This window comes from Coptis chinensis, chromosome 1, assembly GCF_015680905.1.
Source record: "Coptis chinensis isolate HL-2020 chromosome 1, ASM1568090v1, whole genome shotgun sequence".
Classification (NCBI taxonomy): Eukaryota; Viridiplantae; Streptophyta; class Magnoliopsida; order Ranunculales; family Ranunculaceae; genus Coptis; species Coptis chinensis.
Genome location: NC_141456.1, coordinates 17,574,250 through 17,588,167, shown reverse-complemented (window position 1 = coordinate 17,588,167; position 13,918 = coordinate 17,574,250). Strand labels below are relative to the sequence as shown.

The window sequence follows — 13,918 nt, the reverse complement described above, 5'->3', positions numbered from 1 at the left end:
AAACAAAACTGGAAGCCTGAAATTTTTTATCGATGTCCTGTCATAAGCACTTCATTTACAAAAAATCAATTGAGTTTCAACCAAACAGTAACAGAGATCAAAGAGTAATCATGTGAATGACACAACCTACTATACCGAACTAAGATTTGTCATAGTGGCTCAGATTAGAGCCAAGCCAATCCACTCAAAACTTTCACATCATGCATGCCACAAACATAAAAAGAATAAAAAATTATGCGAAGAGCAAGATGATAAAAAATACTTGTTATTATCACGGCATCCAAGTTTTTCAACTATGGTAATAAAATTCGAAACTTTAAGAAATTTTGATCCATACAACAAAAACACACAACAAAAAATTCCTTTAGCTAGTATTACCACATTTAAAAACAATATCTTCACTATATTATAACAAACAAAACTGGAAGCCTGAAATTTTTTATCGATGTCCTGTCAGAAGCACTTCATTTACAAAAAATCAATTGAGTTTCAACCAAACAGTAACAGAGATCAAAGAGTAATCATGTGAATGACACAACCTACTATACCGAACTAAGATTTGTCATAGTGGCTCAGATTAGAGCCAAGCCAATCCACTCAAAACTTTCACATCATGCATGCCACAAACATAAAAAGAATAAAAAATTATGCGAAGAGCAAGATGATAAAAAAGAAGTATCCACAAGATATAAAATCAATTGCAAGAAAACATAAGAACATGACAACGGAAATATACCTAAAGCTGAAAGACTACAGATAAAAAGAGAATAAAAAAAAATGCATGCATTTGAAAACTAAATAAAAAAATAAACCGGATCCGGTTCGTAAGAATCTAGAAGAATAAGAGAGAAGTTTGAAGAGAAGAGATAAGATTTAAGAATGGAGATAAGATTTAAGAAAGAGATTTTTATCTACTTATCTATTTTGGGTTTTTATGTATTTTGGGCTACGAACAATTAAAATCGCCAAAAAAGGGCGAATTCATTTTTAGATAAAATCTGATGTGTTCACCGAGATAAAAAGGGTCCGTGGGTCAATGGAATCCGTATTCTCAACTACTCAGTATTAATGGTCTTTGATTTTGCCTCAGGCCTCTGCAATTTAACTGTTGAATCTAGTGGGTCTCGTCTTAACGAATTTAAGCGAATTTTGTTTAGTATAACAAGTACAATTGCTTATCAAGTTACCATTAATGTTTCAATAAAAAAGAGTTACCATCAATGTTTTTTTCTTGCATTGCAATCATACAAAGTAAATAACCATGGGTTGACTACGAAGTTGAGTTTCAGAGTATTAAAAAGGCGGACTCCAAAGAAACATCCATAATCTGGATCATAGAAACACAAACTGTGGTGTAAGTGCACAGAAACTGAATTTGCAAAGAACATTGAATATCAAAGTTGTTCAGGCGACTCAATATCATTTCATTGCAAAAGAAACGGAAAATGCTAGATTATGAAGAATAACAAGATTTAAGGGAAGAAATTTCCAAGGCGACATGAAATGGTTTCACACTTTCACCCTAGTGAGGACTGAGGACTAAAAGGGGTAATTGAGTTTGACGTGAAGACCACCTATCAAGCAGGACCTTTTGTGTCTATGTTTCAGTCTCATCTTCAGTTGTACCAGCATCCTTAGCAATGGTCAAGAGTTCTTGAGCTTCCGGAAGAGCTGATTCCTTTGCATCTGCTGCATATAATATCTTCTTAAAAGCTGCCGCCACCTGCATTATGTCAAATCATCAGTTTATATCTGTAGCAAATCACATACAAGTACTGGACATGTTCCATCATCCACCAGGTAGTCTTTTCGTCAAAACTACCAATTTAGAACTATTGTTCTTTTACCGAAACAAAGGAAAGAAAGATATGTAAAATACCCCAAACTACTGAAGTCCTAAAAGAAGAGCAAACTACATTTCAGGCATAGTTGCAGTGTATTTAAAGTAATTAAAGGCTTAATTGCCACCTTTGCAATCAAAAGACTGGCACATGAATCTTTGAAAAATCTTTATTCAGAAAGGAGAATGTAACTATTTTCCCTAAATGTCTGACTTGCAAGGAACTTTGAACCACAAATAAAAGAACGTATAGTTTATATGCAAAACTTGTGGGGGTTGAATAGCCATTGTATGTTACATCAAAAGGTTGCATTTCTAGGATTGTGGTGTCACCCTGTCAGACACATAGACATGGTCAAGACAAATGTCTTCTTAGTTCAGTAGTACTCCAACTCCTAAGACATATCCCGTGTACAGTACTTATATTTGTTGAACTCAATGTAATCGTCTGATAGAATTTCTACTTTTAACTTATGGTTCTTGGACGTAATAACATATCAGTTAATCCACTGGTACAATACAACCCAAAAAGGTTAAGGATAGAACACAGCCAAGCAATACATTATCACACATTTCTGGATGTGCATATCAGAATATAATCATGCATCTGGCAATGAGGAAATCAAAAAGGAAGTAGATATGGTGCAACAAGCAAACACAGTCCTAAATATAATGCTTTTTACTGTAAAAAAACTCTTACCGGAAGATTTTCCAACTCGGGACTCTGACATAGAATTTCAATATCTCGTAACTTAGCAAAGTAAAAATCTCTTTCTTTCTCCAAGTGGTCCACTGAAAGTTTAAGATCTGCAATCTGTATGGAAGCATAATAATACCATCATTTGAGGTTTTACATCCTCAATCTCATACTTTATATTTTGATCAACAGAAAATTTAAAATTAATCACAAGTATAACCACAAGTTGTGGTCAATGGGAATTCATGTGAACTGTCAAAAGAGATTGAATCAAGACAATACTCCATATTCAATCCAAATATAAATGCTTCTTTTCCCTTATAAAATGTAGAAATGTAGATATAAAGTCACTAAATAACCAGATTTTGAAGACTTGTTGCACGATTAACCAGCTCCTAAAGTCACTATCCCAAATACTAGCTCCTAAGCTACTATCCTTAAAAACAGTTGCTTCAACAACCAGATATTGCACGACCTTTTCTTTTACGATTATTAATTTGAGAAGGGTAAAGGAGCATCTAGTGTCAAGCCTCAATACCTGATCTGTCAATGCTTGAATGCTGCTAGTAGAATAAGCCCCATCAGACATGGAACCCCCAACCTTCCCTTGTTTTGTCCCTACATCATCAGTGTTGAATGATATAGCAATTAGTACCTCAAAAGAGTCCATGCACGTGAATAGACATATTCCTTAATGAGAGAAGACCAGAGGTCCTATTAAAGCCTGTACCATTGCTCGAACCAAAATTAGCCGCATTGTTTACATGCAGTGATTTTGTGACTTTCTGAGATCCCTTAGAATTCCGCTCCTTGCCACCCTTGCATCTTCGTTCTACTGGGTTATAATTCCTAGATACAAAAGAAAGAGATTAGGAATTACGTAATTGATTCGAACACATGTAAGTTGCAGTGCCAAGACACTATACATCCATTATTGTCAACTACTTATTTTCAAAACTGCAAATTAAACACACATTGCACGAGTAAATCATACAACATAGTGCAGATATCGTCCAACTTTTGATCCCAATTTGTTAATGTTTTTACTATTGTGTCAGCTGATTGCATTTTCTTATCTTGGCTGAGTCATAAGTCTCAACATATCAATACTGAATTATGGGACTGGATATTTTTATGCTAACTCCTGAAATCTCTGCAGTATTGCAATATGCTTAGCTCTTTGTCTACGGAATGAACTACTGAAGAGTAAAGTTAACGAAGAAGATAAGTAACATACTCATTCGTGATGCCACCATTTATGGAATCGCAATAACGTTTCAGCCATTGTAAGAACTCCAAGTTATCCAAAGGTCGTCCTTTGACTAGCCTGTTGACTTCAATGTGCTGTCAAAGTGGCAGTTACATCATTGACACATGTGAAGAGATTAGTACATAACCAGGCTAACCAGTTTTACCTTCTCTAGCTTCAACTTGGTAAACACTTCTTGCAGAAGTTTGTAATTCTGGATCATGTCATATTCTGATTTTGCATCAAAGTTGACCTAATAAACAAAAAAAGCACGAATAAAGGGAAGAAACGAAGAAATGACACACGAGATTGTAGACAGGGAAGAACCTTGTGCATTGGAACAACACCTGGGTGGGTCATATCCATCATTTGACACTGAACAGCGCCAGATGCAGCCTGCCAAAAGATTAATCAATAACTCCTCTACGCAGTTATTCTAATTTTAACTCTGAAAATATAGTAAAAAATTACCTCTTCAATTCTGGATAAATTAAGTTCAAGTGTAGCATTAATCCAAGTAAGAATTTCATTTCTTCCAACGAAATAAGCTCCATCCATCATTCCAATATTCGTTGCCATTTCAAATCGGATCGGTTTTAGAATGAGAGAAGAGGAAAAGAGAGAGAGAATATCTTCAAACTTTAAAGCCTGACAAGCGTGGGAAAATCATACTTACTTATTGTTTGATTAGCTGTTAATTTTCCTATTATGGGCGGCTGTTAATGTTTTCTGCTGGTATACTTGTTGTATAACTTATCTTGCTTCGTTGTTTAGGACAAGGTTCAAAATATCACGATATATCCGATATATCGCCGATATATATCGGTTTTTGGTATTCGAGACATATATCCACCGTATAGTACCCACTTTTTTCCATATATATCGGATATAAAAGTTTATATCGGATATAATCGATATATCCGTTTTACGATATATATGTTTGACTTTTGACCATTTTTAATATAAATCCGATATTTCCAATATATTTCCGATATTATATTTCTATATCCGATATTTCGATATTTTAAATAGTTTGGACCGATCACCAAAAAAAACCTTAATATATCCGATATATATCGGTTTTTAACACCGATATATTCATCGATATCGATATTTTGAACCTTGGTTTAGGAACCAGAACCTTCATCTGGCGCCTTAGACCAACTCGGCCATATCAACAGTTTGCTTATGAATATTAAGCTATGCTTTTGCCAGTCGGCACTCAAGATACATTGTGTTTAAATAACTCTTCAAAAGACCATTTCCATGTAGCAATGGATTAATGATATAACCATTTCTAGTAGTTTTATGTTTCATAATCATTTCATGCGTCTTACTTGATACTAACTTGATATTGATATGGAGGTTCTGGAACAAACTTTCATATGATTGCACACTATTTGTAAATATTATATTTCGTCTAACTTTACTGGAGAAGGTAACTAGGAGGAGATTGATTAATTGATTGGGTTTGACCGAGTTCGTATGAATGAACTGCCTACGTATCAAGTTCTCTCTCGGGGGGAATTTGAATCAGGTCAGACGTAGTTCCTTCTCTTCTTTATATAAGCAAAGATGCCCGCACTTCCTTCTCTCCCGTGTCAGGTCAAGTTCTAAACTTGATGACATTTAATGAGCCATGAAGGCTTCCTGCGGTGGAGTACTAGTGTGCATATCTGAAGCTCCAGACTTTAAGGTGGCAACTAGGCCATACGTTACTAGTCGTTGTGGTGCTGGCTGATGTGAGCGTTCTGGACGCCTATCGTTCTGGATATTGTCGTTCTGGTGCTGATGAGGTCGCTTGACTTGTAAGCTGATCATAAGCGAGTTGGACGTATGGATGAGTGTGGTCGTCTTGTTGTGCTGGACGCGTGCTTAATATACATTGGTTGTGTATATTACTCCCTCACACAGCCCCCTCTTAGCACGTCATTTATTTATTTATTTTTTGTAGCGATCTGGTGAGAGATTTAAGTTGGCACGTGGGACGGCTGATTTGAAAGGTTGCAACTAAACTGCCTCATTTTGTGGGGATACGTGGCACGCTAGGCCTAAATAAAATGATTACACTTCTTCGGGAAACGAACCGGTAGCTTTCGATATATGCCTAGAGAACTGAGGGTTTCATCACTTTGCACCTTACTGAGAACGAGAGCGTAAGGTTAGTTTCTTTTCTGTCATATTTGTTTTGCGATTTCTTTTTGCCATTTTGCTTTTTCTGTTGGGTTGTGAGGTCGTTTGTAGTTGTCTAGTTGTTGTTGATAACTTGTTAAAGAAGAAGAAGTATGTCTGATTCAGATAATACTCGATTTGATGAGATTCGAGAGGTTTCACTGAGTAAGGAGATAAAGGAGGTTGGTTCTGAATCTGTGGTCACGGTGGCGAGCAGTTCTGGTGCATCATCCTCTAGTGGGTTGCCTCCCAGGGTAGTAGATAAGCGAGCTCTAAAAAGCTTTGGTGAATTGAGGCGTACTTATGATATTCGTGTAAGTGATCTGGATATTCACGAACTGGGTGAGGACGCTAACGTTTTTAGTAACGCGTTCGTCCCCCGTAATTATGGTGTGGTTATCTGCGAGGGGCAACTGAGAGCGAGGGTGAGATTACCGTTTTCTAGGTTGACATGTGAGTTTTTTAATTTTTGTGAGAAAGTACCCTGCCAGTTCGTTGGGAATACATGACGTTTGCTTAGGGTATTCGATCTTTTAAATGAGAGTGGAAAATACAACATTGGTGTTGTGGATATTGCTGAGCACCTTGTTGTGAAACGATCTAGAGCTAACAATTTTAGCTTACAGACTTTGACTGGAAAGTCTAGCGTTCTGGATGGGGTTAGTAACGAACCTTGGGAGATGAGGCCGTTTCTAATAGTTGGGAATTATTACATCTATGGGTTTAGTGTGGAGACTAGGGTTTGTAATTTTACTGGTACGTACTAGGTTGTTTGGTTGATACATGTCTCTATTTTGTATGTTGAATTGTATGTGTTATAACGAACTAACCTTTGACCTTCTTATGTTACAGAGGTCGCTATTGCTATAAAGAAAGGACGTGGTGTGATAGAGAAGTTTGCTCGTCTAACTGGTGTTAAAAAGCGAGAAAAGTTGCCTGAAGTGGTCAGTTACTTTGTTGAAAGATGAGGACGCGGGATCAGGGCAAAGAGGAAGCATCAGAAGAAGAGGTCTAGAGGTCAGAACATGATTCCCTCATCAAGTGGTTCAAGCATGGAGCGTGAAGATGGTGATATAATCAGCAGGGAGGCTAGGAAGAAGAGTCGGTCTGCTCAGGAGCGGCCTGACAGTGGGGATGGTGGTAATAGGTCGGTGAGGCGACCTGATGGTGATAGGTTTGAGGTCGCTGCAAGGGGGAGAGGGCATGAGGATGCCCCTTTCGACCTGGATGACATCACCGCTAGCCTTCATGAGTAGAAGAATACGCTGAAGAGGAAGGCTGAGGAGTCTGAAGGGCGAGCTAGCTCTGAAGGTTGCTAAAGGGTATGGGCACGGTGTTGGGAGCAGCTCGAGTGCCGGTAGTGTGGACCAAGCCATGGGGAAGACAGCTCGTGTCCCAAGGTCAAGGGCCCAGATCAATTTTAGTGTCCTGGGTTCTGGGGGCATTGAGGCTGGGACATTTGCCATTGTAGGGGCTCTGCTGGTGGTAAGGGGAGGGAGAAATTGGCTGCTGGTAAGGGTCATTCTGTTAAGGGGAAAGATGACCTGGAACGCAACTTGGTGTACTTAGATGAGGGCACAGGGAAGGAGCGACTTGTTAAGAGGTCGGACTATAGTTACAAGTCTGCACCCATAGCGGCCTGCCTGTTAGAAGGGATGACCTGGATGGGGACAGGAGGGACGTGGACTCAAAAGACCTAGAGGAGAATCTGAGGACGATGGACCTGGCCCACTGTTTGGTAAGTACCAAGGTTTTTTGTTGCTTGAATGATTTTTTTACTTGTACATGATGTGTGTTGGGTCTGTAACCTTGTGTGATTGGGTGCAGCTTATAGCTGGCTATCAAAAACTGAAGACTGCGGCCCAAATCGCAGAGATGGAGAAAGGCGAGCTCGCAAGAGTGAAGGATGAGCTAGAAACAGTTCGGGTGGTGCAGCAATCTGAGCAAAAGGAGTTGGCCGATCTAAAAGCTCAGCTCATTTCTGTGACCTTGGAGAGAACGCTCGCGGTTAACGAGCTGAGTGATATGAAGGGGAAGATGGCCACAGTCAATGACTTTGCTGAGAAGTGCAAAGTAGTGACCCTATAGGCCAAGGAGGCGTATGATTTGATGTGCAGCGAACTAGAGGAGTTGGAGCAGAAGTATGAGCGGCTCGAAAAGGAGCATGCTCGTCTAGTTGCCAGTGGGAGGGAGGCTCCCTCGCTTGTAGATGCCAGTGCTGCTCTTGTCATGGTGCCTGATGTTATCACTCCTTCTGTTGCTGACCCTCCTGTTGATGACGTCCTGGGAACAAATTTTGTAGTCACGCCTGCGGCGACTTCAACCGAACCTTTTTCCACTGTTGAGCTGGATCCGCTTTAGGTTGAATCTTTTCAGCATATTGTTTAAAAACTTTGTATGAGTAACCTTCCTGTGATTGGCTTTAAGCCTGAAACATTAGAGTTGGTTACCTAAGGAAACCTGGGCAGTTCGCTTCTTCAATGGGTATTGTTTAAGAATATAACGAACTGGTTTCCCGAATTGTTCTGGGCAGTTCGGTATATGGTGAATGCTTACTAACCGAGTTGGTTTTCTAGGATGTCCCAGCCGATCGATTAGTAGACGAACTGGTTTCCTGAGCCTGTTCTGGCAGTTTGTACTTTTACGTATATGAACTGCATGTTTATTCTCCTTGATCTTTTTCTTGATGTCTTGAATGCAAATTGCCTGATGTTATTGCACTTGTCTAGCGTTGTAGGTTCCAAAAAAGCGTTCAGGCTATGTAGCCTTTGAGCTCGAGTAAACGTCTTGCTCTTGTAGTGCGTTCGTCACTAAGTTGCATCTAGTGTTGTAGGCTTCAACTAGTAAGAAATGTTAAGGCTATGTAGCATGTGGGCTTGAATGAGCGTCTTGCTCGTAGAGATCGTTCTCCATGTTAGAGATGACTTTAGCACGTGTTTGGTCCGTGTTAGGGTCATCCTCAGTTCATAGGTTGACCTTTTCCTTCAGCTCGGTCTGAGCAGTCGCCTCGGTGGGCTGAGCAACTTGATCTGGGGACTTAGTATCTGGCGGTGTCTCCTTGATTGGAAGGGGAGGGGCATTTTGGATTGAGCCCCCAGTGTTCTCCTTTGTTAGTTCGCTTCGGGGGGTCTTGGGCAAGGTCTTGACCTCAGAGATGAAGTCGTCTGCCTGCTTGGTTTTGGTGATATCTCCCTTGTTTTTGAGTGAAGCCCCAGCGGGATTGCTAACTGAGAGGATTTGATTACAGTTGTGAGCATCGAGTTGGTTGCTTCAGAGCTCCATCATACCTCTGGGGTCGGGGAAACGCAACACAAGTGTTGATGGAACTGCTTGCATCTTGTGGAACTAACGACATTCTAATATAGCAGTATAGGACGAGTCGACATCCAAAATGCTGAAGCGCGTGTTGATGCTGACCTTGTCTTCATGTGACCCCACTGATATAGGTAGAATGATGTCACATATTAGGTCGGCTCGTGATCCGTTGAAGCCATAGAGGGAGGCTATTGGATCGACCATGACTGACTTGTCAATATTTTAAATATATCAACGATATTTGCATATCAAACAATGCAAAATATCCCTAAAAAGGGAGATATATCCACAATACATATAAAAAAAATTGAGTATCGATAAACACCCATATCTTGATATTTTGTAATATGATCACAACAATATTACCTTGGAAGTCGCCCTTCCAATATCCATCAAAATCCATATGAGGCAGAAAAGATAATTCTATGTTTTCCCTCATGTAAGAACGTGAAAGATTGCTTGCATATTCCCTCATAGGCACAAAATCCACCCATTTGGTTTAGATGTTATGAAGTAACATTCATCTCATATGGGCATTTCAATCCGTTAGAAAAGTAAACGAAATTAGGTTTACAATCTTAGCAAAAGAGCTTCTTCTATTTTTTAACATCAACAAAATTGAGTTTCTCATCGAGAAAAAAAATATTTAATAAAGAGTAACCTCATAGTATTGTGACACAATTTTGTTAGGTCATTGGTAGTTTATGAGCTTTAATTTTAGTATAATACCTATATGACAAGTAATTTGTTTAAGGATCAACATTATGAACAATATCCCTTGTACCTTTCAGATGGTTTGAGGTATAGATTGTGTGTTCTTCTTGTGCATCTATGAGCAACTATTCCCGCCCAAAAAATTTCCCGCCTAAACTATACACAAAGGTTTGATGAAACAAAATATTCCAATAACCATATTGCATTGTAGGAACTATCAGCAACAAATTCCATAAAAAACGCTTCACTAAAAACTATACACAAAGGTTTGATGAAACAAAATATTCCAATGGCCATATTGCATTGCACGAACTATCAACAACAAATTCCATAAACAACGAATTCCATAAAAAATTTGAAATAACAATGTTGGAACTAACATACTAAAATTAGACAACTATCAACATTTATCAGCATTTATCAGCATTTATGCCAGAAACAACACCACACAAAAAAGTTATCTGTTTCACTAAACACAAAATAGAAGAAGTAGCTAGCATCCACCATCTTCTTTAGCATTAACCAAACTATTTCATAGTGATTTCCTTGCTCACTTACCGTCTTCTTTAGCATCCACCAAACTCTTCTCCAATTGTTCTTGTCTGCTTTTTGAAACAGTATCTGGATTCAACCCACAATTAATTATATCCATTCCAATCCTCTTCCTCATTCAATGGGGTTGCATTTTTATATTGTTTACTTCCTTAGGCACACCCCTCAGAAGGCAGTCTAGATAAGCTAGGCAAAAAAGGCCATAACTATTTGTATCTGGTTGTTGAGTAACAACCACAAACTCACGAGCCCAAGGGGCTCCCAAATCATGAGGTGACGATAGATCAGCACACCTCATGACATAAGTAAGACAAGTCTCTATAGTAAGTTGCTCCTCAGAAACTTTCTTCAGACCAAGAGAATCATATGTGTAGATTTGTCTCTTTGAAAAATTATAGACTTCAAGAACCCAGTGGCTACCTTCAACTTGAAGAGGAATGATAAGACCCTTTTCCCTGGATGGGTGTGCTTGATTTATAATCCTTCCTTCATAAGGATCTAAGTACTCTTTAATAATTTCATGTGGATGATATGCACCACTATATACTATGTCATCAGGAGTTGCACCACTGAATGTTTGGTCTTCCATCTTCTTCTTAAAGTTCGTATACTCTCTGTTCATAAATTTCTACATCAACAAAATCATGAAGTAGTTTATCAGTAAGGTGAACAATACAAAACAAATTTCATAAACCAATGAGATATAACTTACAGAAAAGTATACATCCTTAATGATAGTATATACTTGTTCTTATGGAATGTCATTTTCCTTACAATGTTGGATGTACCACCTGATCAACAACTTCACATATACGGTGATCACCAAAGTCATAGAATTTTAAACATTATTATGTTACGATATTGGATAGTTTTGCTGATAGTTAATGTAGAAAAATATGTTAGTTGTGTACTGACCTCACCATCTACCCACTATCTTCCATGCAATGATTGGAAGTTGTGCACTGAAATGGACTGGTTGTATCCAAACACTCTAACTTCTAAACAGTTTTATAGATTCTGCGACCTTGTGAATATCTTCCAATAGTACTATAGTACGAGGAGGTCACCTTTGGTGGTAGTTTTCTTGATAAATGTTTTGGCCAGGGAAAACTTGATCAGTTCATCACCTTCCTGTCCAATTTTTTCTTCCCATGACTGACCTTGCGTCCCTTGCATTCTCTTCTTTCTTCTTTCATGTGTTTCTTCAGTTTTCTTTTCCATTTCACTTGCTAATTGACTTTGTATGCGCACCACATCAGGGACCACCATTTCCCCCTCCACAGCATCATCATCATCTACATCATTATCATGTACTCCCAACATCACAGCATCATCTTTAGATGCATCATCTTTATATTACACAACAATAGTTTCTTGCTGACTATCCACCTCAACAACTTCTGCAGTTGTGGGTGACAATACAGGCAACTGAGTTATGTCACTATTTGCAAAAAGTAAAGTAGAAAATGTGACCTTCTCCATTTCAGAATTAAGGACTTCTTCCCTATCAATATCTACATCATTATTGGAGGGAACATCACCATAAGGTATAGGCAAGGGACCATTACTAGCAGCAATGACCAAGAGACTACTAAGTGGTACATGCTCAACAACAGCTGTAGTATGGACTAGGACTAGGGGACTTTCACCAACCACAGTATGCTCATTGAATCCTTCCCCCACATTCTCAAAAATAGCCCTCTCTTCAACCTCCTCAACAACAAACTCTGGAGCACCCTCATCATTATCATAAGGGCCTTCATGTTCAAGCTCAGGTTCTTGGAAAAAATCATGTACATGGTCTTCCCCCATCACCTGGTCATCATGAGGAGTCTTGGGTAACTCTTCACTAATATCTCTCAAAACATCAGCTGCTGCAACAAGATCAGTTTTCACTACCCTCTCCCGGCCCTCTGTCTTTTTCATATTCTTGAACAACATTTTCATCTTCTTCTTCCTCACCTAAACCAATCAAATTTATTCTTCTTTTAGGTTTGTTAGCTTCCTTGCTCTTAGCCTCCATTTCTTTTCTTTTCTCACTGACTTGACATCTTTTCAAAATTGTTTACCTTTTGCTAGCATTTACAGCCTCTACTTTACTTGACCTTGGTGACTGGACTCTCACTTACTGCATACTCTGTTTCTCTTCACCCCTCCTCCTTACCATTTTAAACCCCGCAGGTATTGTATTATTCTCAAAAACTTTCCTGAGGGGTATAACATCCGCTCCTCCTTTTCTATTTTCTCCAACCTCATGTGAAAGATCAAATATAACTTTCTTAGAGGATGATAACTTCCTCTTAGAAGGTGGGGATGATCGATGACTTCCTCTTATAAGGTGGTGTAGACACAGCTTGTTCCACAACTGCTTCAACCTTCTTCTTAACAAACCTTGTAGTAGGTTTTTTGACAACAGCATCAACATTGGAAGAGCTTGATATCTTTCCCCTCGTTTTCTTTGTTCTAGGTCCCTTCACAACCCCCTGAGATGATGACAATTCACCCAATCCACTTTTCTTCCCACCCTGTAAAACCCCTTGTAGTATTGTCTCCATACATGTCCTAATTTCAGACTTGATGATCTCATTCCAAGCCACCCTAACCTTTATTCAAAAGTTAGTTTGAATAAGTAAACATATGTATAAACTAATGTATAATTGCTGATGTATCTTACGAGTCAGTAACTCACATAGAGTTCCCGATATATCTCCTATCTTATAGAGTTCCCAAAACTAACATATCCCCGATATATCAAGTTTAAGAACCTATCTTATGAGTTAACACAAAACTAACATAGAGTTCCTGATATATCAAGTCTAAGAACCTATCTTATGAGTCAACACAAAACTAACATAGAGTTCCTGATATATCAAGTTTAAGAACCTATCTTGTGAGTTAACACAAAACTAACATATACTTCCTGATATATTCAGTTTAAGAACATTTCTTATGAATGCAACAAATGTCAAACTATTAATAATGCAATGCTGATGTATCCAGTTGAAGAATATATAATCAACAAAGTAGAGTTTATGATACATACAACATATGTCAAATAATAAATAATGCAGAGTTTGAATGATATGCTTACAAGGCTTTTCAGTAGGTCTGCCCGTCTCTAAAGCATCTCCGCTGAAATAGATGCAGCACTTTGTGTGGCCTGTTGGTTGAAAGCCACCTTCATTACATCTTCATTCATTTATTCTTCTTCAATATCCAAAGTGTCAAAGGCAACAACCTTACCCTTAAGAGCCTCGAGTTTCTTCTTCCAGGTCTGGAGATGTAAGTTCTTGGGAGGCAACTGAACCCAATCAAGTATTCTTGGGAATTTACCATTCAATGCCCTACGAGCCACCAAGAGAGGGGATGTGAATGTATG

The 13,918-nt window shown here is 38.7% G+C and overlaps 1 protein-coding gene across 1 annotated transcript; it reads right to left on the bottom strand.

The window, feature by feature from the left end:
- Window positions 1–1,370: 1,370 nt before the first annotated feature.
- LOC147522614 (microtubule-associated protein RP/EB family member 1B-like) lies at window positions 1,371–4,558 on the bottom strand. The gene is made up of 8 exons (XM_086594362.1): window positions 4,258–4,558; window positions 4,114–4,182; window positions 3,953–4,039; window positions 3,775–3,881; window positions 3,268–3,386; window positions 3,076–3,155; window positions 2,541–2,654; window positions 1,371–1,723 (listed from the first exon to the last, which is right to left on the bottom strand). The coding sequence occupies exons 1-8, from the start codon at window positions 4,363–4,365 to the stop codon at window positions 1,598–1,600; spliced, it is 810 nt and encodes a 269-aa protein (XP_086450488.1). The 5' UTR covers window positions 4,366–4,558; the 3' UTR covers window positions 1,371–1,597.
- Window positions 4,559–13,918: the final 9,360 nt, after the last annotated feature.